We start from the raw sequence: 27,549 nt of genomic DNA, 5'->3' as shown, positions 1-27,549 counted from the left end.
CATGATGTACCTACAAAAACTAGAGGCCAAATTAGAGGGAAGTGGACTCGGCTTCAACCTCTCTTTAGTCAAACAAGGAAAACTTATTGATCAGGCACTACCAGCATTAATGTACGCAGATGATATAGTGCTAATGGCCAACAACAAGGAAGATTTGCAGAGATTGATGGACATCTGCGGTAACGAGGGAGATAGGTTAGATTACAGATTCAGTAAGGAAAAATCAGCAGTCATGATTTTTATAGATAATGAAGGTAGTGAGGTTAGAATACAGGAGGTCACGCTAAAGATAACAGATAAATACAAATATTTGGGCGTATGGATGAGCAATGGGACCGAGTACCTAAGGGAACACGAAATATACGTGACGACTAAAGGTAACAGGAATGCAGCGGGGATGAAAAAAGGGGCACTGCGGAATTAGAATAGGTATGATGTTGTGAGAGGAATATGGAAAGGGGTCATGGTTCTTGGTCTGACGTTCGGCAATGCGGTCTTGTGCATGAGATCAGAAGTTCAAGCAAGATTAGAAATGAAGCAACGTGAAATAGGAAGCTTGCCTTAGGAGCTCACGGGAATACACCAAATCAAGGAGTACAAGGTGATATTGGATGGACATCATTTGAGGGCAGGGAAGCTAGCACCAAGATAAAATTTGACAAGTGATTGAGAGAAATAGGGGAGGAGCGTTGGGATAGGAAGGTATTCAGCTTCTTGTACATGAAGAATTCTGATACAAAATGGAGGAAGCGAACCAGGAAGTTGACTGGTAAATACTTAGAAAACAGCAGGTGGCCAAACCAAAAAGAACTATCGGTTAAGAAGAAAGTGAAGGAAACGGAGACTGACATGTGGAGAATTGGCATGATTAAGAAGTCCGCTCTAAAGATCTATCGAACGTTTAAGCAGGAAATTGCCAAGCAAATGTTCTATGATAATACTCGGGGTAGTTTTCTACTGTTTGAGGCATTGACGGGAGTATTGCGAACCAAGACATATCGGGCCAACTACGAAGGGGTAGACACGGTATGGTGTGGAGAGGAAGAGAAAACCGCCGAACACGTGATAATGATCTGTAAACGGCTTCACCCTATAGTTCAAGATAATGGCATAGAGCTTTTCAAAGCACTGAGGTTTAGGGACAGGGAGGGCAAAATAGATTTTAAGCGGGTAGAATTACTAGGAGGAGGTTATCTGATTGGTGGCTAAAGTCAAGGAACGAGTTAAAATTAAACGATTCACTGCAAAGTCCGAGTCCTCAACCTCACTGTTTAAAGGAAATAAAACAAATCTTACGGTTGCGGGTTGGTGGCGTTAGCCAACACTCGATCTAAAGGGTACAGCCATATCAATCCATCCATCCGTCTATGGAGTACCCCGCATGACTTAGCCAGTGTTCGGACAGATAGTAGGAACTTTCAGGGCCAGCATAGGAGTACGGTGAGCCATGATAGCTCTTTAAAAAGAGCGATTTCTCACGAGTTGCCACCCAAGCCTGTCGTACTTGAAAGCGGGGAGAGCTTAGTCGCTTGAAGGCATGCGTGAATTGGCCGATCAATTGTTGGAAACACAGGCTGGCATGCATCCATCTGAGATCAAGAGAGAAAGTCCAAAGGTTCTAGAAATTCGGCACCTGAAGAAAATAAGCATACAGAGCAAAGTATAAGCTGACTGTAACACAACCCTTTAGTGTAATCTAGTGGGTCATCGCACTGACAGTTTTCAAACCAACTTTATACGTACTCGTCTAACTATATCTTTTAAATGCGGAAATACTGGACACAAGGCAGACACATGTCTTTAGGAAGCAGCAAAAACCAGCCCCTCCCATAGTTTTTGAGTGCTTGGGCGAAGAAGCGGATTTCAATTGGAAGTGACCATCATTGCTAGTGCGGTGTTTCACCGCCAGGTGCCGCGACAGGAGTATAAATGCCGCCGTGTCGTTTCTCGCGCAAACGAATGCCGCGGCTGCGTTCGAAGCTGCTTTGCCGCTCAGTTTTCGGCTGCATTCGCATTGTTTAGGATGTAATGGAAACTTAAAACCGATAATCGTCAAGCACTTGTTGTTCTCGACACCTAGATAATGTCAAAGACATAAGTCGTTCGCGATTACTTATCTAGGCGAGCGCACATCGTCTACTATGCCGATACCAAATAACTGATGCCAGTAATCCGCGGAAGATCATTTGGTCCCCTTGGCGTTCGCTCGACTGAGAATTTTTTGACTAACTCAAATTCAATTTTTGAGAGAAGCATTTGCCAGGAGCTAATATTAAAAGCTTAGGTGCCTAATGTGTCCGACGCTTGATACTCTTTAGTTGCGTAGCACATTAGGCTCAAGCCTGCAGTTCATGCACTAAATAACACAAAATGCCACTAGACTGGTTCCAGGGATATAGGTCATCATCCGTTCCTTTGCAAAGCATCACATGTGTTGCCGCCGTGAAAAAGCAAGTGTCACAAAATGAGGAACTATGGCAAGTGATTTCATCATTTGATAGCTTAAGCAATGAAATATTTGTGAAATAAACTAGAAAAGCTCCATAAGCGGCAAGATCTCTGTGATCATCGCCGATGTTTTGAAAAGGTGCTTTTAGAGTATGTAGTTTAATGCAAACTCTCAACTTGAGCCCACGTGAGAGGCATGAAAAATGCAGCCTGTGGTCAGTTGCTTGAGATTGTCTGTGTATTCGTGGATAGATTGTTATAGCCTTAATATCCGGCTGCTCAGCTCTGTTTCTTTCTTCTTCCTTTTGGTGTCTTTATTCCATAGCGAGCATAAAATAGCCGAATGCCTGAATGGTGCCCATGGGTTCCCATTCAGATTCGGGGCGTAATTGTAGCGTTGCACACAGGTGTGATCACGGGGCAGTGTTATTACTGGCAGACTCAATTGTTGACTGTTCCGGTGCAGCGCACTCCCATTTAGTTGTAGGGATTGCCATGTTGCCAAACGTGACGGGTAGTATTCAGCCACCGCTACTTATAAACTGCAAAATGCTTAGGTTGTAAATGGCGGCTACATATTATAGTGTAGTACGAACAATTATTATGAGACCAATAGTTCTGCCTGATTACTGAAAGCATGCTCTCCCCGAGCAAGAGCGGAAGCTGCAATTTCATGAGGCTACAGTTGCACAGTGCATTAAGGCGATAGCCCCACCGCTGTGGTATAGGGGCTAAGATACTCGGCTGCTGACTAGCAGGTCGCGGGATCGAATAGAGATTGCGGCGGCTGCATTTCCGATGGAGGCGGAGATGTTATAGGCCCGTGTGCTCAGATTTGGGGGGGGGGGTGTTAAAAAACCCCAGGAGGTTGAAATTTCCGTAGCCCTCCATTACGGCGTCTCTCATAATCATATGGTGGTTTTGGGATGTTAAAACCCCCCATATCAATCAATATAAGCATTAAGGCGATAGGTTGAAATGCCTCATCAAAAGCGAAAATTGATCGCCGGTGGCATCCAGCGCCTTCTTGCGTTGGCGGTGTGAACACGAGTGATGCAAGAAATCATCATTACGTGAAAACGTCATCATATGATGCCACATATCATAAATGTATGAGATGTATCAAAAAGTCACATATCTTACGGCATCATATAACATCTTCGCTTGGTTGAAATGGCCCGATCATGAGTGCAGTGCATGACCAGCTGATGGGCAGAAAGAGAGCATTGTCTCCAATCCTTGAGGCAGTAAGATAACCTTGTTGGGCGGAGAAATTTGCAGAAGGGAAGTAGGTTACATTCAGTATATTGAGTCGGAAGTAAACGAGGATAGTTTTTGCCTTTCAGTCGCCGCAGGCGATTTTTTGTTGTTGTTGTAACTAATGAGAAATGAAAAAAAAGAAAATGAGATTTTTTCTGTCAAATATGCTGAATGGTACACAGCAGTATTGTATACAGAGGTTGCGATTGCTTTAGAGAGAAAATAAAACACGAATGGTAGAAAACTCGAACGAATATATCGAACCGGTAGCACGGCTTGACAGAGCCAGGTGAAAACAGTGCGCCGCCATGTTTGTGTTACCTTTAATTCTCCTTGCATCCGCGAAAGCCATCAAGAAGCATGACTGCAAATTAATTCGCATGAAAACACAAATTCGCGAGCTCGCTGATATGCACGGCCGTTCAGCGCCAGCATCCCGCAGTCTACTCGCGCAGCGCCATCATGTGGCAGCAGTAAATGGATATTGAGCGCGCGCTCGACGGCCTGAAGAGAGCGCTCGCCCGGGCAAGAAAAAAAAATAGAGGAGGCGCTGGAGAAACCCATCAAGTAGCCTTTGTGCATGCGCCACCAAAAGATGATGAAGACGTCAGAAACGGTTTTGTGCAGCTGAAAAGCGAGAACAAATTTCCTAGTGTAGGTGCACTTATGACAACGCGTCAAAAAGGTGTCGAAAAGGGAACGCCAACACTACGTGGAAAAAAAGCGGGAAGGAGGATCAAAGTTTTAGGAGACGCAATAAACTCCACTGTTTTTGTGCGGAAGAACCACTGTTTTTGTGCGGAAGAACCTTACTTCTGCGAGAAAGTTACTCTCCTTTGCATTACAATCCCCCTGTACGACCTCATCATCGAGAACACTGACGAAGCGCGAGGGACGAACAATTCAAAACGCTTGAGAAAAGACCCGAAGATCAAGCTCTCGTCAACGCGGGAATCGAAAGATACAGTAGAGGAGAATTCCGCGAAAGATTTCACTCGAGCTCAACATGAAACCATGGTGCAATGCAAGGACAACATGGACGTCATCGTGTTGGACGAAAATTCTTGCCGTGCAGGTGGAGAATCAGCAAATTACATAAATTCACCAAAAGTGAAAGATGATGAAGTCGGCCAGCCAGGCCCAATGTTCCGACATGTACAAGTAGCCGAGGTACCAGCAAAAATCTGTCCATCGTGGTGACGCCTTGGCGGCATCGAAGGTGTCAATGACGGCCGAGACGCCACCTCCGACACTGTCGTCCTACTAGCCAGAAGCAAAAAAAAATCACAACATATCCACAAAGTTAATTATGATGAGTGGGTTGAAGCGCCAGTCCGTCCATCTGTCCGTGTGTCTGATTGCGTTCGAGAATGCAGACGGCAAGCGGGTAATGCTGACGACAACAGGCCATAGAAGCCGAGTGTAAACTTCTACGTGCCCACCGCTCTGCTTCGTCCATGCCCAACCAAAGATTCGCCACGTACGACGACTATCCAGGAGACTGAGAGAAGCACTTGTTGTCTGTTCACTCAGGTGAAGCGTGCGCAGCAGTTAATCGGGGAGTCACGGCACTTCAGAGAGTAGCGGCAGAGTAACGCCATTTAACAAACAAGACAATGAATGTTCATGCATTTCTTAAGCGTTCTTTTCTTTCCCGTCTCTTCTTTTGGTTACGCGTAACGCGTGTCAAGGTTAAACCAAGAGGAGCTTCACCCCTTAAAAGAAAAGTGGCACAGGAATGAGGAGTGTTGATATGTCACGTTAAAATCAGCGCAACATTACGAGGCGGACGTAAAGTAGGTCGTAAATCACTTCAGTGTCATGATTATGATGTATCGACGTGTTAATAACCTTCGTCATCAGTTCACGTCACGTAATACTGAGTTTAGCACGTGCGAAGCTAGCGAAACGGCTGCGAGCGCATCATGAGCGTAGCATGTAGTCATGTTGTTCTCATGCATCTCATGTTTGCCATGTTTGCATCTCATGTTTGTCATATTTTGCACCAGTATCATACTTTCCACCAGTATCATATTCACGCCACGTAATACCAAATTTGGTATATGTCGAGCTAGCAAAACGCCCGTGAGCGCGCTATGAGCGTAGAATGAAGTCATGTTTTACATAATATGCATGTCATGATTGTCATATTTGGACGTGCAATTTAATTTCATCGTCCGTTCGCTTCATGCAATGCCCAGTTTGATATATGTGGAGATATATGTGGTAAATGAGACGTCCAAACATAAGAATCACGGTATGCGTGTCATTAAAAGTTGAGTACATGCTACGCTCACAGCACGCTACGCTGATAGCACTTATAGCTGTTCTGCTTACTCTAGGACAAGTGTATCAAACTGACTGATAATTATTGATGCAATAACTGTTGGCGTTTACCATCCCGAAACCACGATCTCTTTATAAATGGCGCCGTAGTGGAGGACTCCAGGTATTTACCACCTAGGATTATTTAGCGTGCAACTAAAATAGGCTGCTGCATCTTCATTTCCATCGAAAATTTAGCTGCTGCTACCTGGTTTCAATCCTGCGGTCTACGGGTGAGCAGTCGAGCACCATAATCACTTGACTTCTGTGGCGGGTCCCAACTCACTAGCAGTAACCATAACTTGTCACAATTTACTGCTCTATGTATTCTAGCCAGGATTTGACCCGGAGTGCAGAATAAATGGGCACGAAATTTTAGTTTGGAAGCATACCTAACTGTGCAGTCGTCGTTATCGATCGTAGCCTTATACGGATTGTATGTAGTGGTACTTATAATAGATGCGTTTGTGAGCAGTTGAGATGTGGCTAATTGCTGCCCAACGCCTGTTGACTATATATGCCGAACGCTAGCACTGAAAACGCTCGAAAGACATGCGGCTATAAGTGTACACGGTATATAAGCACCCAGGCCACAGTAGTCGCGGCGCGCCCGAATCGTGTGTGATATTGCGAAAATTCATAGTGAGTCTGCGCCATAAATGCAGCGTTATCTGAAGTCTCCGTGTGCCGTGGCGTAAGCGTCGTATTAGCATGTTAGGTACGGGAAAATCTTGTGGAGCTGGGGATGACTTGCTACATTCGCATAAGTGCTTTCTAACAGTTCTCATAGGCGGGCGCTCAGCAGATTCACAGCAGGCAGCGTAAGTGTGACCGTAATTTCTTCTGAAAAAAAAAATGGTTGCGTAGAATTTCCCTTGCGTGGTCTTCAATTATAGGTCCTTTCCCCTACCATGCGCGCACTGTCACACCAAAAGATCTGCCTTTGTGAAAGTTAAAATCTTTTGTTACAGTACCTATTACACTGTAACTATTGATTTGAAGAAAGAAGGAGGTAGAGACGAAGCACCTACAATGACAGCTGCACCGAGTGCACGCTGGACGGCAAGAAAGATAGGAAATCAGCAGGATGGCAGTATGACTACAGGTAAGATAGTAATATATTTTCACATTTTAAATAACGTTGTCATGAACTGAGAAGGTGAATTGGAATCATGGCAAAGAAGTGCTTAGCGGAAATTTTTGTAGTGTTCATAGAGGAATTATGCTATTCTATCTTGGCTAATCCCCCAGACTGGTTATGTGCCCTATTTTAGAGGAATCAAATCAAGTGCGATTGCACTGCAGCAGTGGTAAATGCATTACATCACATATATATCCTGCGCATATGATTTCTTCTGCATCGGTATCTTGCTGGTACTTGCCTACGAAGCAGAAATATGGAGGGTTATAACGAGGATTCAGCTGACAGTCAGCAGGTCACAGCGAGCGATGAAAAGTAAAATGATAGGTGTAACCTTAAGAGAAAAGAAGAGAGCACAGTGGGTGAGGGAAAAAACCGGCGGGAATTATATGAAAGCTAGCCGAACTGGAGAAGAAGGTTGTTACTCGAGTCATGGCACATACAGAGGACAGCCCATAACATCCACCACTCTCTCGGGACCATTCCCCCAGTGTATACACACGGACTGTGCTCCAACGCAAAACGAGAGAAAGAGGGGGGGGGGGTTATTATCCACCCCGCGAGTGCTTTGAAGACGCAGCTACTACGTAGCCACCGCAGTCGCCTCTGAGGAAGAAACCAAGTCGGTTTCAAAACGTCGGATTTCTTCAAAACTTTTGGTTCTAAATCATCTCCCAGTTTCATACCAAACCAGACAGACTTCTGTCAACTGTTTACATTCATAACGTGTGTCTCTTTTGCGCGGTGTGGAGGACATCGTTCATGCGTGCGGTTGTTGTCGTCGCCGTGTTTGCGTGTGCCCGGGAGAGGAATGACTGACAGCGCTGCATCATAGTCACCGGCTTCGACGGCTGCACGAATGAGTAATGGGACCAGACCTAATTAAAGGGTAACTTGGGATGCCCTCACGAGAGAAGGAAACACAAGAACTTTGGTACATGGACTACAAAGCCAACTGGTCACCGAGCACAGCGCAATTGTAAACAAACATAGCGCCAGGCACAAGGTGGCCAGTGTCGCTGCCAGCATGGCTACAATTAGCGAATGTGTTTCCATTCGAAATAATTTTAATGCTTTGTTTGCTTCTACTTATGTTTTTGTAAAATTCGCATAACGAAGACTCACTAAAAAGTACCTAGATAAGAAATCGGGATACTTTTGTGAAACTCAAACAGCGCCGGCTTAGCGCCCTTGCGGCAACTATTACAACCTCGTCCTTGCCGTGTGACACTGATACAACTACATCTCTGTCGAACTACCGAGCGGAGCTTTGCGTTGACGGAGTTTAACAGAGTTCGGTGGTAGCCGTGTGAGAGAGGTATAAGAAGCTTCGCCTTAAAATACACGCCCAACGAGCGTAATATTTTGAAGTGCACCGAGATGCTGCCGCCATGTACCCTGTTTGTGAGGTGGAATTTAGTCACACCTTTAAACGCAGTGTGTACCCTCCGTTGTACAGCGAGTCGCTTCGTGAGCGTTGGACTCACGTTCTGTGCGCAGCCGGCGCGTTGGCTCAACGCTGATGCTTGGTTTCGATGTCAGTGTTTCATACGTAGCTGTTTCCTGCCCATGATTTTGTTTGCACTGGGCATCTTTAGATTGGAGCTCGGGGTCCGCTTGCCGACGTTAACGTTGCCCCTCAGCGCGTCAAGCCTTCTGCTGTTCCACCCACTGCTCCGCTTGTCGGCAGGTGTTAAGTGATTACTAAAACTGGCGCTGATGCAGATGTTGGAGCTCATGACAACAGCGATGTCGGCGTAGTGACTGAGCCTGTGTACCTCCTAAGTGGAGCCTTGTACCTAAACAAGGAGGGGTAATGTGGTGAGAGAGAGATTGGCTATGGCGCAGTCACTGACGTTAGGTGATGTGTGGAGTGGAGGCAGCGCTCACGCCACCTCCTCAATCCCCCATTTCCTCGCACCGATCAGGTGAGAAGATTGCTCTCACACCAACGCGCGCTCATGCGAGAGGGGAGAGTTTGCGCTTGCGCTGTAAGCGTGGTCACACCGCATGCATACCGCATTGAACTTCGTCATAAGCTGCTTCTCATTTGATATCTGTGCTGAGCTCAGACCTCCGTAATTCCGATTGGTCTAGCCACGCGCACACCAGATAGAACTCCATCATGAGCCACTTCGCATCTAATATCTGTGATTAACTCAGACTTTTGCGACACCTGCATTTGCACCTACCGTCCATCCAGCCAATGGTAATACTCCGGCCGTGCTTGAAATATCCACAGCGCGAATAACAATTTGTGAGCATCAAACTTCAGTTCTGTTTCTCTACTAAAAATGATGGAATGTGGGAAAAGGCAAGATTTAATCATTTTCTCTCCCGCCTTGCCCGAGAGCCACTGCCTGACATTAAATAAAGTATTTTTATTCATTCATTCATTCTTGACCTCGATTTCGAAATCGACTTTCTGACCACCCACGCTGCGCTTATTGACTGCTCTGAAAGAGTTCTTCGGCTCACACTATTCTCGTTCTCAAATAGAACTTCTGCCAGCTCACCCTGGTACGCTTCGTCGATTTTCTTCGAGTTCCACCGCAAGCCACTGTTCAAGTACCACTGTCACCATTGCGTTCAGTAACCGATTGTGAGGATGTTGCTGCGCCGATTTCCGACGTTACCATGACGCGCAATGTCACGTACCCGAAGACAGCCGTGATAGGCAAGAACCACCGAACTTCATTTTCCGTTCTAATTTTAGTTTTTGGCGCAAATTACTGCTCGCAGCATGCCGCTTGTGCGTCTGACACTGCCGGCCGATCATAAAGTTTCTGCCCTGACCGTAAGTTCGCCACCTGATTTTTATTTACGTCGTTGTCGTCCACCTACTTGTATAACAATTTCACGCCTATGATATTCGACGACCTCATATCTGAACGAATTCCTGCCCTCCGCCATGCACTAGTTTCTTACCAGGACACCTTCAACCTCAGTGATCATAATTTAGACCAGATATCTATGGAACCCAATAGCATCGATGCTGGTGACGCTCGACCCCTTGACATACGAGGTTACCGTGTGAGCCCCGGAGCGTGAAATTCACAGTGAGAGGTAAATAACATGCTCCGAAAAGGCATAATCGAACCTCCATGCTATCCAGTTTATGAAGTCCTTGTCCAGGAAAATTAGGACAAGAAGGACAACACATAATCTGCTGATTGTGTGTTGACTACCGCTATGTGAATCATTTTGCCAAAAAAGTGCGTATCATACTCGCATAAATGATACACTCGATAGCTTTTATGATGCCGAATATTTTTCAACAGACCTCCACTCAGGGTACTCGCAGATTATCGTGGACGACCAAGACGGGGAGAAGACAGCCTTCTTAATTCCTTATGAATTAGAATCCACACCTATCACTTTATAAGTTTAGAGCGATGCCTTGGGTTATGTAATGATCCCGGGACTATCAAGTGTATGATGGACTTTCTCCTTCAAGGCGTGAAGTGTTCCATCTACCTTTACTATCATTACGATGTTTTTGTTCTTTCAAATACTTTCGATAACCACCTTATTCGCCTGTGTGCAGTGCTTGCAGTTTCTTGATGCGCAAACCTGCAACCTAACTCGTCTAGATGTTGCTTTGGGTATCGGAAATCTGCGTACTTGGCCATCTGGTTGACCTGCGGGCTTATAGCTAGACTGGTAAAGTCCGAAAACATCGTGACCTCCTACCACCTCACTTGGCTGATTACGTCCGAACATTAGGAATATGTTCCTACCTTGGTAATTTTATTGAGAACATCACCGAAGCCTCACCGCGGTGGTCTAGTGGCTAAGGTACTAGGCTGCTGACTGGCAGGTTGCGGCGTCTGCATTTTCGATGGGGGCAAAATGCTATAGGCCCAAGTGCTCAGATTTGGGTGCATGTTAAAGAACACCCGGTGGTCAAAATTTTGGAGCCCTCCACTACGGCGTATCTCAGAATCATATAGTGGTTTTGAGACGGTAAACGTCAAATACCAATAAATAGTCGTCGAGTAGCCCGTCCTCTGACTGGCTAACTCAAAAAGAAAGTCCCATTCATCTGTAGCCAACAGCAAGCAAACGCCTCATTGTTGCTCTTTACCGTTGTCACTAATCCACCATTTCTAGCACACTTCGACCTTTCTGCCACCAGGGAGCTTTATTCCGATGCCAGAGGCCACGGAATACGCACAGTGCTTGCGCAACAGCAACAAGCCGTGCACTGCGTCATCGAATACACCAGCCATCTTTTCTTGCTATGAAACGAAATTAGTCAATAGGAGAACGCGAATACTTAGCTCCCGCCCGGGCCATCGCAAACTCCAACCACACATTTATGGCAGACGCTTATCAGTTATCACGGACCCTCATGAATTTTACTGGCTGTCCTCGCTCAAAGACCCTACGGGACACCACGGTGGCTGGGCACTGTGCTTACAAGAATGCACTCTTTCCGTACCCAATAAACCCGCACAAGTTCAGACGGATGTCAAATAATTGTCTCAGCACCGAGTTGATCCGGTGGAAACAATAGAAAATAGACATCAAGCCGTCGTTCTTTCAATTGCAGCCTTCACCGACAAAGCTACTGAACAACGACGCGATTCCCCTTGGTGCTCTGTTACAATCCAGTAGTCAGCTCATGGTCTGCATACTTTCCTGCCTGATGATTTCTAACAGATGTTCATCTTTTACAAAGACCTCTTGCCCCACTACAATGCCCAACCTGATGGTGTTGAACTTTTGTTTGTTGTACCTGTGCAAATCTGCTCAGACACTTTTGCTAACTTTATGATACACCTGCCACCAGACACCTTGGGGGGTCACGCACGTATGACCAAGTTCATGAACGATTCTTTTCGCCTGGCCTCTAATCTTCTGTGCAAAAGTACGTGGCAGGCTCGCAACTGTGTCTACATCCCAAGACATCGCCCTACTGCCTGCTGACACCCTTTAGTTCTCCGAAATACCAATCGAGCCACTTTTCTAAGTCGGCCTCGATCTTAGGTGGCCTTTTCCCGAGTTGGCCACCGATAATAGGTGAATTGCCGTCACTACCGATCACTAAACTCGGTTTGTTGTTCAATGAGCCCTCCCCGCTAGATGCACTGCAGATGTAGCTAGTTTATATATTTATGGCTACAGGCTGAACCTTAGGCACTAAAATTGTGTTTTAGGAGCCAAAACTAGGCGGGCAAGCACAAATTTAGGCTAAAAGTTGTGAATACAGGCGCAATTTACTGTTACAAAATTCAAAGTTTCAAAGAAAGATGGACCCGGCCTCTGTTATGACTAGAAAGCAAAGAACATGATGTAGTTTATGATGACACAAAGGCGGTAAAGATTTAACTTAGCCATGTAAAATTGCCCGGTTCCCGCATGGTTCACGAAACACGGTCACTCGTTTCATAAACAAGCACGGTGAATTAAGTGCGCACCATTAAATAAACACCCATCTAAGTCTCTTTCTTTTCAGCATGGCAGAGAAGAGTAGCACAGGAGCAAATGGCGAAACTGCGTAAAACCAGATGGGTCTTTTAGCCTCGCATTAGCCGGGCCTGATCGCACAGAGTCAATTTTTCCTCAGTCTGTGAGCACCTAAATGGCCCCTCACTACGTTTAAGCATTCGATCTGGCAAGCGTAAGGCATGTACTGGGCGTTCATTACCAACTGTCAGCAAAGATTTCCAGTAAATCTTTTTATTATTTTGTTTTTTTATTTTAGCGCTCGTCGGCACGCCTCCTAGCATGGTTCTTGCATGTACGGGGTCGTTTTGCTGGCTTGTTGACGTCCCGACGAGTCGCGCTCGCTGAAGCAATTCTCGAAGCTGCTCGGAACATGCGGGCATCGGAGCAGAGTTGCCTGTGAAATCGGCCCATGACTGTCGTACTTTGTGGAACCTGCTGCCGCAGCTTTAGGGGAGAGTGCAAATGAGGGGCGGAGAACATCCCAAGGTCATACACTTGACGGACGCGGACAAGTGTCCCAAGAGCTATTAGGATAGCCTCATCGAAAGAACTCCAAGCGGACGCCAATAAGAGACGTGAAGACTTTGGCGTTACCACAAATGCCGATAGCGTGTGAGCAGCCCCGTCGCGACTGTATCCTGCACATTGTTGATCTCCGTTGCCGACTTCCTCTCTTCCCAGTTTGAACCAGACTCGCTTTCTTCGCGCTTTTTGGACGTGTTACAATTGTCCGATGACTCGTACAATGTGATCACTCGTACGATTCGTTTATTCGACGTCTATCCGAAGAGTGGTTCTTAGTTTAACAGTGGCTCTTTTAGTTCCATACGTTACCATGCACAAAATATTTAAACTCCGTTTACCCTTCATTTCACGGGTATGTGCCGTAATATGAAGGAGCTATTGCAGGCCCATAGCCAGGGCCGGTGCCTAGCCTCCCCCTTCCCGGTATTTCTATGGAGGCGTGTGTTTTACCAAACACACTATAAAAAACTGGTGTTTCTCAAGGCCTTTACAGGTTTCTGCCCTCCCTACCGAAAAAAAGTATTCCTTGGCACAGGCCTCATGTAACGTACTACAAGGAACGTCCTAATGTTGTTGGAATAGATAAACGAAAGTTGAAAGAAATATTCTACCATATGAACGAAATCTGCTAGTACTTTTATTATTAATATTTTTTATTCATATCGAGCGAGATGTGAGACTAAGCGGCCTCCATTTCGTTAGCGTTCGGTTTCTCACCATTCTCGCTCGTGGCCGCACCAGCACTGACAAAACTGGGCGTATTTTTGGTAAAGCGCCCCTTACGACAGTTCCAGATGGGCGACGCTATACATTGTGCTAACGATAAGCGATTCATGCCAGCCTCTCGAAACGTGCGGATCCATCCCACAGGAACAGGCAGAGTACTAGAGATAACGCCGAAACTATACAACACCACTCACGTGAACGAGCTGGCTTGGCAATGTCATGAGCATGTAACTTTGCGTCTGCATGACGGGCTGACTCGTTTGCGTTGTGTGACGTCCTGCTTCTAGATGATGCAATATCTAAAATATGAGGGGAGAAATGTCGCTTCCGAACTCAACATGGGTGGGGTGGCAGGTGTTGCAGGCTCACCTCCTTGCATCATTCTTTCATTGCTCATAATGAATCAGTTGAAAATGCTTGACATACAAAACCCCAAATGGAGTATGCTCGAAATTCATGTGTTTAACTAAAATTTCTCATGTGACCTAGTGAAGCGCCCTTGAAGAAGTCCCTTAAAAAGAAAACAAAACCGACGTGCATATCTGATTTTTAGGCGCGAAGCTCCTTATGGCGTGGCTTGTGCGTCCCTCGAAGTATGGAACCACCAGTGGTACATACCCGAAATAGCGGTCCTTAGGATTTTGACCTCTAAGATGGTTCCGATGAGAGATTTCTTCTGTGCGTTGTTGAACAATAAAAGATAGTGCTCAATGCACATGTTAATGGCTGCTAAGGGGGAATGAGAGACAGGAGCATTCGGCCGTTAGGTAACGCGCACGCTGCAATCCCCATTAGCAGCTATTGGCATGTACATTGAGCACGATCTGACAAGAAAGGGTCGCTACGTTATACTCGCTGGGTGTAACCTCCTTGGTTTTAGAAAGGTTTAGCGAGCGTTGGGCCGCATAGCCATGAATACAGTGAACTAGTATATACCATGAACTCGAGGTGGTTAAAGGTGGGAAGTAAACCCGAAGCGCAAGCCGTGAGAAAGTGTGCATGCGCCACCTCCCGTTTTGTCCTTGAAATGTCCGCTGGATGGCGGTGCTTCTATATGGAGAATATATGATGAAAAGATGCGAGATGGTGGTATTTGGAGTGCTGAATAGATGGACGAACGGACACACAGACAGATGCATGGATGGACGCATGAACGGACGCAGGCGCGGATGCATGGACGAATGCAGGGACGGACGCACGAACAGACGCATGCACGGACGGGTGGATGGACGAATGGACGGTTACACAGACGTACGCAGGAACGGACGGAAGCAAAAACGAATGGACGGACGAATGCTTCGCCCCACTCCTAATCATTCACTCCGTGGATATGCTGCCATTTTCCCCCCTAAGCTCTGCTTTCCTACCTTCTCCTCACAACACTCAGCTGCTTCGCATTTGTTCTTCATCTTTTGAGACTGACTTAAACAGCAGCCACCACGTCCTCTGCTTTGGACGCCATCTGTCCTTCCCTCTCTTTTTCGCACCTTTATTATTATGATAACAATTATACGGACACTCTCAGCTGAATATTGCCGCCAGCGTCAGCGTCAACGTCATTCACCCTTTATGCATATGAAAACGCAAAGAAGAAAAATAATCCTGTAGACTCCGGGGCGCAGAATCTATCGTCTGACCTCTGAGTAGCGAGTGCGAGACGTTAGCCACTGAGCTGTGAAAGAGCGTGTCCTCTGACGTTTAAACGGCAGGGTATTTCTATCTACCACTTACCACTGGCGATGCGCATCTATGGGGAACTGCCGTAGTTTGAGCATAACCAGCGAGAAGGCGCTATGAGCACACGTCGCTAAATTGTCTGAACGCTGCTTCGCGTAGTCTCATCTTTCACGCGTACTTTGCACAGCGGAGAGGTAACGTTCACGCTTGCGCTCGCTTATGTCACGATAGGAATACTCGTACGCCTTGGGCTTTCACCGGATTGATTCTATTGTAGTTACCGGGCGCACGAGGATCACTACATTCGTTGCATCTTCTGCGTTTGAGAAAAGAGCGCGCTTTTCAGACACAGCATAGTAACAACTTAGACGCTTATTGGCGTTCATCTCTACCTGTGAATACGCGCCGTGCATCATTTTGCATGAGAAATGCAAGGCACGTTTCAATATGCTTTGTGTTCTGCGCATGGCCTTCAATTTTTTTGCTATCACATTCGTTTCTTTGCCTTTGCGGCAATGCTGTGACTTTTTTCTTCTTCCCAATTATATACGCTGTCACATGCTCCTATTTAGGTTAGCAAAAGTTGCGTCTTTTTTTCTTTCTCCTCCTCCTCTCACTCCTCCAACCACTCGCGCCATGTCAGTGCGATGGCGTAAGGTGGTAGGCGCCATAGAGTTTCCTAAAATTAACTAGAGGGGACTCTGGCACTGCGATAGTTCACCGACCTTAGGAATGATGGGTAGTACATGGATTCACCTAGTCGTCATACTTGCGGACAGGTAATTGCACTTGCGGCTTCAATGACTCCTGTGCTTCGGTCTTGTTTTGAAAGAAAGAAGGAACTCTTTCGAAATTCGTGATCCCATTTTAAATGGTAAGCCCTAAAGAATAACGCGGTGAAGCGCAACCGGTGAACATTTACTGATTGTCGTCTCATGATAAAACAGCTCCAAGCCACACGAACACACACGGAGCCAGAAGTACGAAGATTAGACAAATCCACGTACTACCCATAATTTCCATGCTCCCTTAAGCACCGTGCGTTGCAGCTCATAGACACTAGCGCCAGAGTTTCCTCTGGGGCCAAGTGTATATTTAGGAATCTTTGGTAAGCATGACCCATTTTACGGCTGCTGGTGGTTATTTAGGAAAGTTTGTTAAACTGGAATACTAGGCTGTACCGCAAAGGTCTACTCAAGTGCATCGTTTCCTGCTAATAAAAAGTGTACTTGAGAGCGAAGTTTGTGGTTAAATAGTATTTATATAAGCACCGCTATTGAAAACAGGCATTTATAGTCATTCATATGAATTAGGGCAGAGACATATTATTAGGCGTTTACAGGCACAATAGAAAATTATAAAAATGTCATTAGCGTCTAATTCATCCTCATACACCAAATTGGCACAATAGGAATATAACGAACGAAATGGGCATTTGCCCAAAATTATGTCTCTAATCCAGACATCACTGCGCGTTATGGTGCTGCTCGTCAGTTGATCACAGACTGCAGCCGCTGTTTTCTATATAAAGTAGTCGATGCTCTACTTAGATCCTGTTGCACCCATCATAAGTTCACTACAGTGCCCTATAACGAAACCTAGCTTACCAAGACGGGTAAAAAATGGTAGATCCCACGTACAGTGGAAACCGATGATATGCGAAGCACGAATGAGAAAGGTTGATATGTCACTTTAAAATCAGCACAGCGTTACGAGGTGGAGGTAAATGATGCCGTACATGACTTCCGGGTCATGATTATCATTTTGGGAGGCGTCGTTTTCCTTCATCACTTATTCACGTCACGTGACAACAAATTTAGAATATGTGGAGCAAGGCGAAACGGTCGCGAGCACGCAATGAGCGTGGTACGTTGTCATGTTCTTACATGAAACGCGTGTCAGGATTCTCATATTTCCACTAGTAATATATTTCGTCAACCAGTGACGTCACGTAACACCAAACTTGGTATATGTGTCGCTGGCAAATCGGCCGAGAGCGCATCCTGGGCCCAATATACTGCAAGTAGCATTGACGCGTGCCCACGCTGGGCACAGCGATGCAACCTAATCAAAACGCGAGCACTGTATAGTCTGACTACAGTGCCTAGAAAGTATATTCTTTGCAATATAGTCTGACGCCAGGCGCGACCAGCATTCGTCGGCGCGGCCCGACGGCAACCAGCTGCATTTCGCGCTGATGCGTTACCCAGACAACACTGCGTCTCCCTCTTTTCGTGACGAACGGACGCCGGACGCGCGGAAACCAGCATGCGTCAAAGCGACGCAGCACGGCGCGCGCCTGTGAGTGTACGGGAGGACCGGCGCCAGGCGTGGCAACGCCGGCGTGACGCGATAAAATGTATTGGCGCCTTGACTGTGGCATGTAGTCATGTTCCTATACGACAGGCGTCTCATAATTACTATGTTTGCAGCCGTCACATACCTTCGTCATCCATTGACGTCACGTCAATTGGGCAGATGTGAAGTTAGCAACACGGCCGCGAGCGCATCATGAGCGTAGCACGTAGTCACGTTACATGACACGCATCTCACGTTTATCAAGTCTGCATCAGGCACAAGCTTTCGTCATCCATTCACGTCCCATAATACCGAATTTGGTATATGTGGAGCTATAAAAATGGCCACGAGCGCATCACGAAGAGCCCAATATATTTCAATGTAGCGTTGACGCACGCGCACGCTGGCCATAGTGACGCTACGTTAGCAAAACGCGAGCACTCCATTGTCTGACGCTAGGCGCGACCAGCGTCCATAGGCGCGGCCCGCCAGCAACCGGCACGATATTCGACGTGCTCCACTTGGCGCCGGTGAGTTATCCAGAAAACACTAGAAAACACTAGAAAACACTGTGTCGCCCTCCTTTCGTGACAAAGGAACGCCGGACTCACTGAAACGCACATGCGTCGAAGCAACGCACAGCAGCACGCGCCTGCGAGTATAAGGAAGGACCAGCGCCTGGCGTGGCAACTCCGGCGTGACGCGACGAAATGAACGCCGGCGAGCACTCGCACCGCGTCATGTGGAAATAAATTGGCGCCTTGACTTTGGCATGTAGTCATGTTCTCGCATGGCACAAATCTCATGAATGTCATGTTTGAACCAGCCACACGTCACCTATTGAAGTCACGTAATACCAAAGTTGGCATATGTGAAGCTATCAAAACAGCCGTGAGCGCTTCATGAATGTGGCATGTAGTGATGTTGTTACATGACGCGCATGTCGTGATTCTCATATTTGGATGTGCCATTTACCAATGTCGTCCATACGCGTCGCGTAATACCGAGTTTGGTACCTGTGAAGCTACTGAAAGGGCCGTGAGGGCATCATGAGCGTAGGATGTGGTCATGTTGTTAGATGACATGCATATCATGTTTATCATGTTTGCACCAGCATCATATTTTACTCATCTATTCACGTCCCGTAATAGTAAATTTACTATAAGTGAAGCTAGCGAAACGGCCGTTAGCGCATCATGCGCAAGGCATGTAGTCATGTTGGTACATGACATGCATCTCAGGATTATCAGGTTAGGGCCTGTCGCTTGTGTTCGTCATGCAATCATGTCATACATTACCAGTTTTGCAACATGCCATGTGAACGAAACCAACTCAAGAGCTGCAGGACCATGAAATGTAAATCATAACATTCATGACCTACATGTCATGATTTTCATGGTATGACTAGTGAAATATGTTCTTCATACAGTCATGTTATGCTATACAAAGTTTGGTATCGATACCATTATTTAAACGGCCAGGAGAGCTAAAAGTCGTTGGCGGCTAGATAGATAGATAGATAGATAGATAGATAGATAGATAGATAGATAGATAGATAGATAGATAGATAGATAGATAGATAGACAGATAGATAGATAGATACGCTTAAAGTCGCCTAAGTTCGCTGAGAAATGCTTCGCATTTATTATCAAAATCGGTATATGTGACGCTAGCAAAACGACCGTTAGGGCATCATGAGCGTGGAATGTAGTTATGTTGTTACATGACACATATGTCATGGTTTTCATGTTAGGGTCAGTCGCTCTGTTCACGCAATAATGTCATACCATACCAGTTTTGCAACATGCCATGTGAACGAAACCACCGCAAGAACTGCAGGACAATGAAATGTAAAACGCGACTTTCATGACATACGTGTCATGATTTGCATGTTACGACTAGTCAAATATGTTCTTCTTACAGTCATATTGTGCTACACCAAGTTTTGTATAGATACCTCTATCGAAACGACCAGGAGCGCTATAAGTCGTAGGCGGCTAGATAGATAGACAGACAGATAGATAGATAGATAGATAGATAGATAGATAGATAGATAGATAGATAGATAGATAGATAGATAGATAGATAGATATAAGCTCGAAGTCGCCGAAGTTCGCTGAGAAATTCTATGCCTTTAAAATAACAGTACAATTTATGGTACTGGTGCCCCGACGTGTTGGTCAAGTGGCTAAGGTACTCGGCTGCTGACCCGCAGATCGCTGGATTCAATCCCGGCTGCGGCGGCTACAATTCCGACGGAGGCGGAAATATTATAGGCCCGCCTGCTCAGATTTTAATGCGCGTAAAAGAACCCCAGGCCGTCGAAATTACGGCCTCTCTTATAATCATATGGTGGTTTTGGGAAGTTAAACCCCACATATCAATCAATCAATCAATCAATCAATCAATCAATCAATCAATCAATCAATCAATCAATCAATCAATCAATCAATCAATCAATCAATTTATGTTACTGGTAAATGCTGAGAATACTGATACACGCAAGGATTAACTGGTAATTAGCTAGGCGCACTTAGAAATAGATGGGTTGTGCTTGTTGGGGCGCTGGCTTGACAGCTGCGACGCTAGCGCACTGGGAAGCTCTTAAACGCTGAAATTTTCACTGGAGTGCTCCAGTGCATACTACATCACGTACCCCTTCTACCCCTACCAGGTGGCTGTCTTTGTAGCATGTGCAGCGGAATGTTTGAGTGCCGTTCAATATAAAAAAACGCGTGATTTCCAGACACGGATACATGCTACTCTTATAAATCCCGAAGATGCCTCACAATTTCGCATATCACACATCATGATGATGATGTGTGATATGCGAAATCAGTGTCAGTTATAATGTTTTTCTTCGAAATGGGGAAGAAACTGCATTATTATTTTAAAGCAGTCAACACTTACTATTTTGCTTTCTAGCACTCTTTATTTTGACAAATCACATAGTTTTAATTACAGCGTTACTACCTTGCGGCGCGCGTGCTTTGCAGCAATTATCGCATGTGTTCGAATGTCTCCGCGTATTGCATATACCAATTTTGCATCCGTGAACTTTTCGCGTCTGTGAATGTCGCATCCGTGAAACGCTGCAACGAGTCCGTGTTGCACTGTTTATAAGCCAAAAGCTAGGCGCCCCTAATAAAAATGGTTTACGTCACAAAGTTGACGAGGCGTAAGTATGCTGTGTGAACGCTTCAGAATCTTTCCATGCGGAGGCGAGAAAAACAGCTGTCGTTCCATATATCGACACACCGGAAATGCATATCAGGTATTGCTTCTCCTTTTAATTACTTCAGCTGTAGTTCAGGCAACAGTTAGAAACGTTCCGAAGCTCAAATGCAGAAAATTCAAGCATCGCAACTCAGCTGCATGCTTTAAGAGCGGTCTTACCAAGTGCCCCGTCACAGTGAACTTCAGGCTTATCGCGCTGGCTGCTTATTAGTGGTGATTCTTGTTTTACGTACACACAATTGTAAAAAGCAAGAACGACTCTAAACTGTAAAAATTACCGTAAAGTGTCATTTAAGTATCTGTCATCATAATGGAAATATTTTTACTTGTGTGCGGTATCCACAAAGGGCGCGATGGTCATCAATGGGAAGCACTTTCAGCAACGCAGGCCGACAGTGAAGGATGCCTATCGCATTATAGCTGGTACTTCTCTCACTCGTAACTAAGAATACGTCATTTTCAGTTTCTAATTTTCACCCTAAAACTTTTTACACCCATAAGGGTGTATTTTCTTTGTCCCATGGGCAAGACCTTTCTAGGGCGTTCAGGAACACCCTAAACAATGAGGTGTTAAAAAACACCCTGAAACCGTAGGGTGTAAAGAAACGTTACACCCTTTTTTATAGGTGTTTATGAACACCTCTAAACTATAAGTGTTGCATGACGCTACACCCATCCGAGGGGGGTGTACACAGAAAACCCCCTTGAAACGATGGTAGTTATATGAATGAGCATACTTGATCAAATGAAGCGCAAATAACGGGCAACAAAAGCAGAGACACACGAGATGACGCTTAGACATGTGTGTTGAGGAAAGCCGTTCACAGCACTTCATTCCATCAAATATGCATCACCAACTGGCCCAAGCCTCGATTGTTCTCAGGGAGAAGCATATATGAACCTTCTCTGTGGCTGACAGGGAAGAAGGAAGATACTGGTGTGACCCACTGCACTCCTACCTGCATGAATGCTGCTGTAAAAATAAGGTGCCAAGGTCTTGAATGACATGCATGCGACCAGTGTATATATGTGTATGTAGACTGGGCCGTAAACGACAAAGACGCGGAAGACACACACACACACACACACACACACACACACACACACACACACACACACACACACACACACACACACACACACACACACACACACACACACACACACACACACACGCACACGCACACGCACACACACACACACACAGTAGTGCAAGCAGTAACCTGTAGCATAACGTCCAACTGAAGCCCCGCCGTGGTGGTCTAGTGGCTAAGGTACTCGGCTGCTGACCCGCAGGTCGCGGGTTCAAATCCCGGCCACGGCGGCTGCATTTCCAATGGAGACGGAAATGTTGTAGGCCCGTGTGCTCAGATTTGAGTGCACGTTAAGGAACCCCAGGTGGTCGCAATTTCCGGATCCCTCCACTACGGCGTCTCTCATAATCATATAGTGGTTTTGGGACGTTAAACCCCACATATCAATCAACGTCCAACCTAACATAACGCCGAAGCAAAAAACAATTAAGCCCATATGTTAACATCTGCCTTTATTATAGAAAAACTGCAAATCTGATAAACAGGACTCTGATGGCAATCTGCAAAATTTTGAAATATGTCACGGGACCAAGTTTCTTTCTCTCTATACTCAAAATTCTTTGTTTTCAATACAATAAATCTCCACAACTTTCGAAAACATTTGCGCTAGTCGGGCAAACAACTCAGACGTATGGCATTCGATTGACACCTATACAATAGAAAAAAGAAACACGTAGAAAGAGTAAGCGAGTTTCTGGAGTCACATTTACAACCTATTACATCTCGCAGGATGAATTTAGACATTGAAAATGAGAACATTCAACAAGGTAGTGTAATTGGGGTTGTATTAATGTAATGTCAGTGTTGGTATGCTTCTAACTGCAAAAACACTCGTCATTGCTGCTTGCACAATGATCTTCAGCTACTGAGGTGACTGGTGTCTTCGACAGAAGTGGGGGGAAGCTGTTTTTTCTGTACAGGAAATTCAATCCCGGAAACCTAAAATAAATACACAAGGAACAATGACTCAAACTTCACAAAGAGTGCAACATACAGTGTGCACCATGCATAAGTAAATGCTTTCTTATGTGTAAGTGTAAATTGAGTGCATAGCAAGCATATTCAGAGGCATCGGGCTCCACTGCAGTGAGAAATGGTAGAAAAGGTATGCCGAGCAATAAACGCCACAAAAAGCGCGCTGTGGCAGAATCATTATACTTTTCGTGCCGTAGATATGAACCTTACTTTACCCTTTCAGCTGGCTCGCGCAGGCAAATAAAAAGGTACTGCTCCAAGTTGATAATGTTCCATTAGCTGCATGCAACGACCAATCTAAATGAATGTCAAGTTCTATACTTAAGTATGCATCAACACAGCTGCATGTGTATTTCTGCAGATCTACCATGGTACTCATTCGATTGGTTTATTGGAAGGAATACAGTACGACGCGTAACAACATATACATATTTTATCTGTATTGCACAAAAGCACAATGCCACTGAGCATACATGACGGTATGCGCATTGGGAATGTATTCAGTGCAGGTAACTTGTAAAATTAGGTACTGTACAGTTACGTATTAAAATGCGTATGATACTAGTGTTATTGAACTGGCTCACATTGACACGAATATATAATGGAAGAATTGGCTATTGGGTCATTCCACATCAGACGTCCCAGCCATTTTGGTGACCACCGTAAACGTGCTCGCGAAAAAATCGCGCTGATTTTACTGCAATAAAAAAGGTAACTGCTAGAATATTTCGCAGAAAAATAATATATCGGTCACTTGGCTGCCTCCTGAACTTCCCGGATTCTCGTCTGGCGGTTTGTGAAAAAAATTATTTCATAAGTATCTCTTCTTCCGTGCCGAATTTGGTCTACAAGTTAAGTGAAGGGCTTGCGTAAAGTGTTCGAAGCTCAGTGATATTATTACCATTTTTTGACAACGTACGCCTCAAATAATTTAGCCGAAGTGTGTTATATCTTCATTTTTCTTTATCAATACTGCACTTTGTATGAATATCTGAGGAGTGAATACTTAATCCACATATAATATATTTGGAGAAAAAATACTTTAGACCTCTCAAGCTATCAAACTTTATGAGAAAAAATCACAAATTTCACAAAATAATTGTTTTGTCTATAATGAGACGCAACTTGCACCATGTGATGGTTGAATTAAAATAGACTATGTACCTAAATCGAAGCAAATAAACAGTTCTTTTCATGTGCCAAATTTTGTCATAGCAATTTATGTTTTGAGAAAAAGAATCACAGCATATCCACGGAGTGAATGATGATGAGTAGGGCGTAGCGTTCGTCTGTCCGGACGCACAAACGGATGGACAGACAGTCTGACGCCAGTATGGACGAAAAGAAAGACGGACGGACTCATGGACAAACCGACACACAGAAGCCCGGATGGATGGATGCACAGACGAACGGACGAAAGCACAAATGTACGGAGGAACGATGCGCCCCTCCAATCATCATTTTGTCCGTGTATATGCTGTGACAACCACTAGCGCCATCTATTGTGCAACTCATCAAGTGGCTACATAATACTAGAATGACTACAGAGGAGGGAACGACACACGGCCTCAAGAGCTTTGCCTCTAAATGATGCCTCTAAAATAACTAGAAGAAAAAAATGTAAGAGCATTGATATATATACTTCATTTCAAAAAGAAAGATCAGTAAAGCTTCAAAACATTACAGAAGGGTGATTCCACGAAAGATCGACACGTGTCCAAAAGTTGATATTTTAGACTTCATTGAGTATTTTATATTTCGTGCACCTCTCACCAGGTAGCCCGAAAGTCAACTTCGTTTATTGATTAACGGCATAACTTACCAGAAAAAAATATCAAACTTCACGAACACGGAGGCACCAATTTCGTCACCTGTCATTTTCGAAAATTGCATATGCTATAAAAGAGAAATATTTTTGTTTCAAGGAAGATATTTTGTACCTGAAATGCATGTCTAATGAAGAATGAATTCATATGGTCTCAAGTTTGTAGACCTTAAGGAAATAGCTGTTAAAACGTCTAATTTTGCGAGAGTATAAAATAAGTTACGTATTCCCCAATTTTTTTTCTCCGAAAGTAATGCAAGCATCGTTTTCAAACTTGACACGCTTTAAATATATAGTGTGTTCGTTAGGTACATAAATTATTGCTGCCATTGGGCAAATGTGAATTTTTATATATTGCCTCAAATTTCTCATATTGGCAAAAGTGTACTCCACTGAAATTTGAATAATAAAAAACCCCACCTTCGATTTTTTCTAAAATCTCGTAAATAGACAACCAAAGGCCATCATACAGTAATATGGAAAAAAACATGTTGCATTATTTTGTTTTTAGTGACAATATTCGTGGTACAAATCAGAGCTTTTGGAGAATGCACTGATAAGTGAAGAAATCTAGACATCAGAACGGAAAAGCGGCAATGAGCTTCAAACGCGAGTAAATGTGACCGCATTTGGTGAAGAAAGGCTGTTTTAGCACTGTGACAAATACTTACCCTTGAAGGCGCATTTACGCTCCTGACACCACAGCTCTAATGGAGAAAAGTTTCAACACTGTAACTCAGTTGCAAAACATCTGTCTACATTTGCAGATAAACTCAAGCGTGAAAGTATTCCAACGCAAGTGTTGGGTCTCGCTAGAAAAAGCATATGCTCTTGAAGTATTCTCACTGGTGTTGACTGCGTGAAACAAGAGATGCGCTCAAAATGGCTGCATCTTTTGCAGATCACATTTAGCAGTACGTGACGCTAACAAAACACGACCACGATCAGTGCCCTCAGATGTGCTTAGCCAAACATGCCAAGAACGAATGCCTGAAACTCGTGGCAACTATTTCCACTGGCTCTTCTTAAACTGACGGAATGTTTCTAGTTCCTCTGCATTTGCACACAGCAGCTTGACATTCTTGATCTTCGCGCTCATTTGCGCCACCATTTGGGATGCTGACATAATCACAGCTGAGCTTGCCGCTCTGAGGTTGTAGAGCGTAGCCTGATGCTTTAGTAGGCCACCAACGCCGTCACAAGCAATGATTTATGAGTGAGAAGTGGTTCCCTACCTAGGAACATTACAGGGTGTAATGGTATATGTTGTCGGTAGGGTATTGGAAAGTGTTGTCTTCTTAGAGTGACTGATTGTTCACCCTGGATTAAAAAGTGAAGAACTGTTAGTGTTTCACTACATCTATCACACAATAGTGAATCGCCACGGGACAAGAGGCATGAGTGTGTTGTGTATGTGTGTCCAATCCTGAGCCTCGTTAGTGTTAACTCAGTACGACGTGATTTTGATACTGGCGGCCAATGACCAAGGTGTGGCTTATTGACGTGTAGTTTGTTTTGTGTGTGTCTATCCCACTTGCTCTGCCAGTAGTCCTTGAGCTTTCGTTGAGAGATGGCTTAAGGTCAAGGGCTGGGATTGATATGGGTGTAGTGGAAGTGCTTTCGTGGACTGATGCAGCAAGCTGATCCACCATCAAGTTGCCTTCAATCTACCGGTTCCCTGGCACCCAGCACACTACAACATGTTGTTTGAGTGTGTAGGGTGTGCGTAAAATAGAGTAAAGTGAGATGAAGACAGCCTTTTTTTCTTTTTAAAAGTTTGCAGAGCTGGTAATACACTGAGGGAGTCGAAATAAGTTACTGTTTTTTGTACTTGTAATGATTTGTTTGGCAGCTACAAGTACCGCGTAAGCTTTCGCTGTGAAGATACTTGTGTCTGGATGTAGAGGACCTGCACCCGAAAAGTATGGGCCAACAGCAGCGTAGCACACAGAGGAGTTAGACTTAGAGGCATCTTTAAAGAACTCAGGACGTGTCTATTTCTGTGGAAGTTCCAGGAAGTATGTTCTGATATGGGCAATGGGCGCGTGTTTGTAACTTCTAGGAAAGACAAACCGCAGTCTATAGTCTGCCAATGCCACGGTGGCGGGTATGCTGCAGGACCCATTAAACTTTGTGCTAGTGACACACCAGTTTCCTCAGCTAGACCCTTTAGGCGAACTGAGTAGGGGTGTCTCATCGAAGGCCTGCTTTGAAACTGACTGAAGCTCCACTAATCATTAGAGCGAAGTATGAGGGTTCTTCTTGTCTGCTTTCACCTTAAGAAAATATACAAATGACATGTAAGTTCTCTGCTGATGAATCGACCACTCATTTGACTCAACTTAAAGGCTTTTTACGGGGCTGGTGCGAAAAGCACCCGCAGAAAGGCGGATGGCCAGATGGTGCACGGGGTTCAGCATCTTCAAAGCACTTTGAGTCGCAGACTGATAAACAACGGCTCCATAATCTAAGCGGTGTTACGCCTGGGAGTCCACACCGAATGTCAATGCCTCTGCGAAGGAAATCTGGGTGAAGACCAGCGATCGAGTCTGCCTGACGCGATC

The 27,549-nt window shown here is 45.1% G+C and overlaps 1 protein-coding gene across 6 annotated transcripts in view; it reads left to right on the top strand.

Moving 5' to 3' along the window:
- LOC142796415 (uncharacterized) overlaps positions 1–27,549 on the top strand; it is a 157,212-nt gene that overhangs the window by 49,617 nt on the left and 80,046 nt on the right. For 4 of the 6 annotated variants that reach the window (XR_012893826.1, XM_075886928.1, XM_075886946.1 and 1 more), the window contains exon 3: positions 7,005–7,138. The exons of the other annotated variants lie outside the window; for them this stretch is intronic. Coding sequence is in view for 3 of the 4 variants with exons in the window: in XM_075886928.1 (XP_075743043.1) it covers positions 7,005–7,138 (134 nt within the window). In the remaining variant the exon portion in view is untranslated. The remainder of the gene's footprint in view (positions 1–7,004; positions 7,139–27,549) is intronic. 6 annotated transcript variants of the gene reach the window in all.

The sequence above is a fragment of the Rhipicephalus microplus genome, chromosome 1 (genome assembly GCF_043290135.1).
Source record: "Rhipicephalus microplus isolate Deutch F79 chromosome 1, USDA_Rmic, whole genome shotgun sequence".
Classification (NCBI taxonomy): Eukaryota; Metazoa; Arthropoda; class Arachnida; order Ixodida; family Ixodidae; genus Rhipicephalus; species Rhipicephalus microplus.
This window is presented reverse-complemented; position numbering and strand designations above follow the sequence as displayed.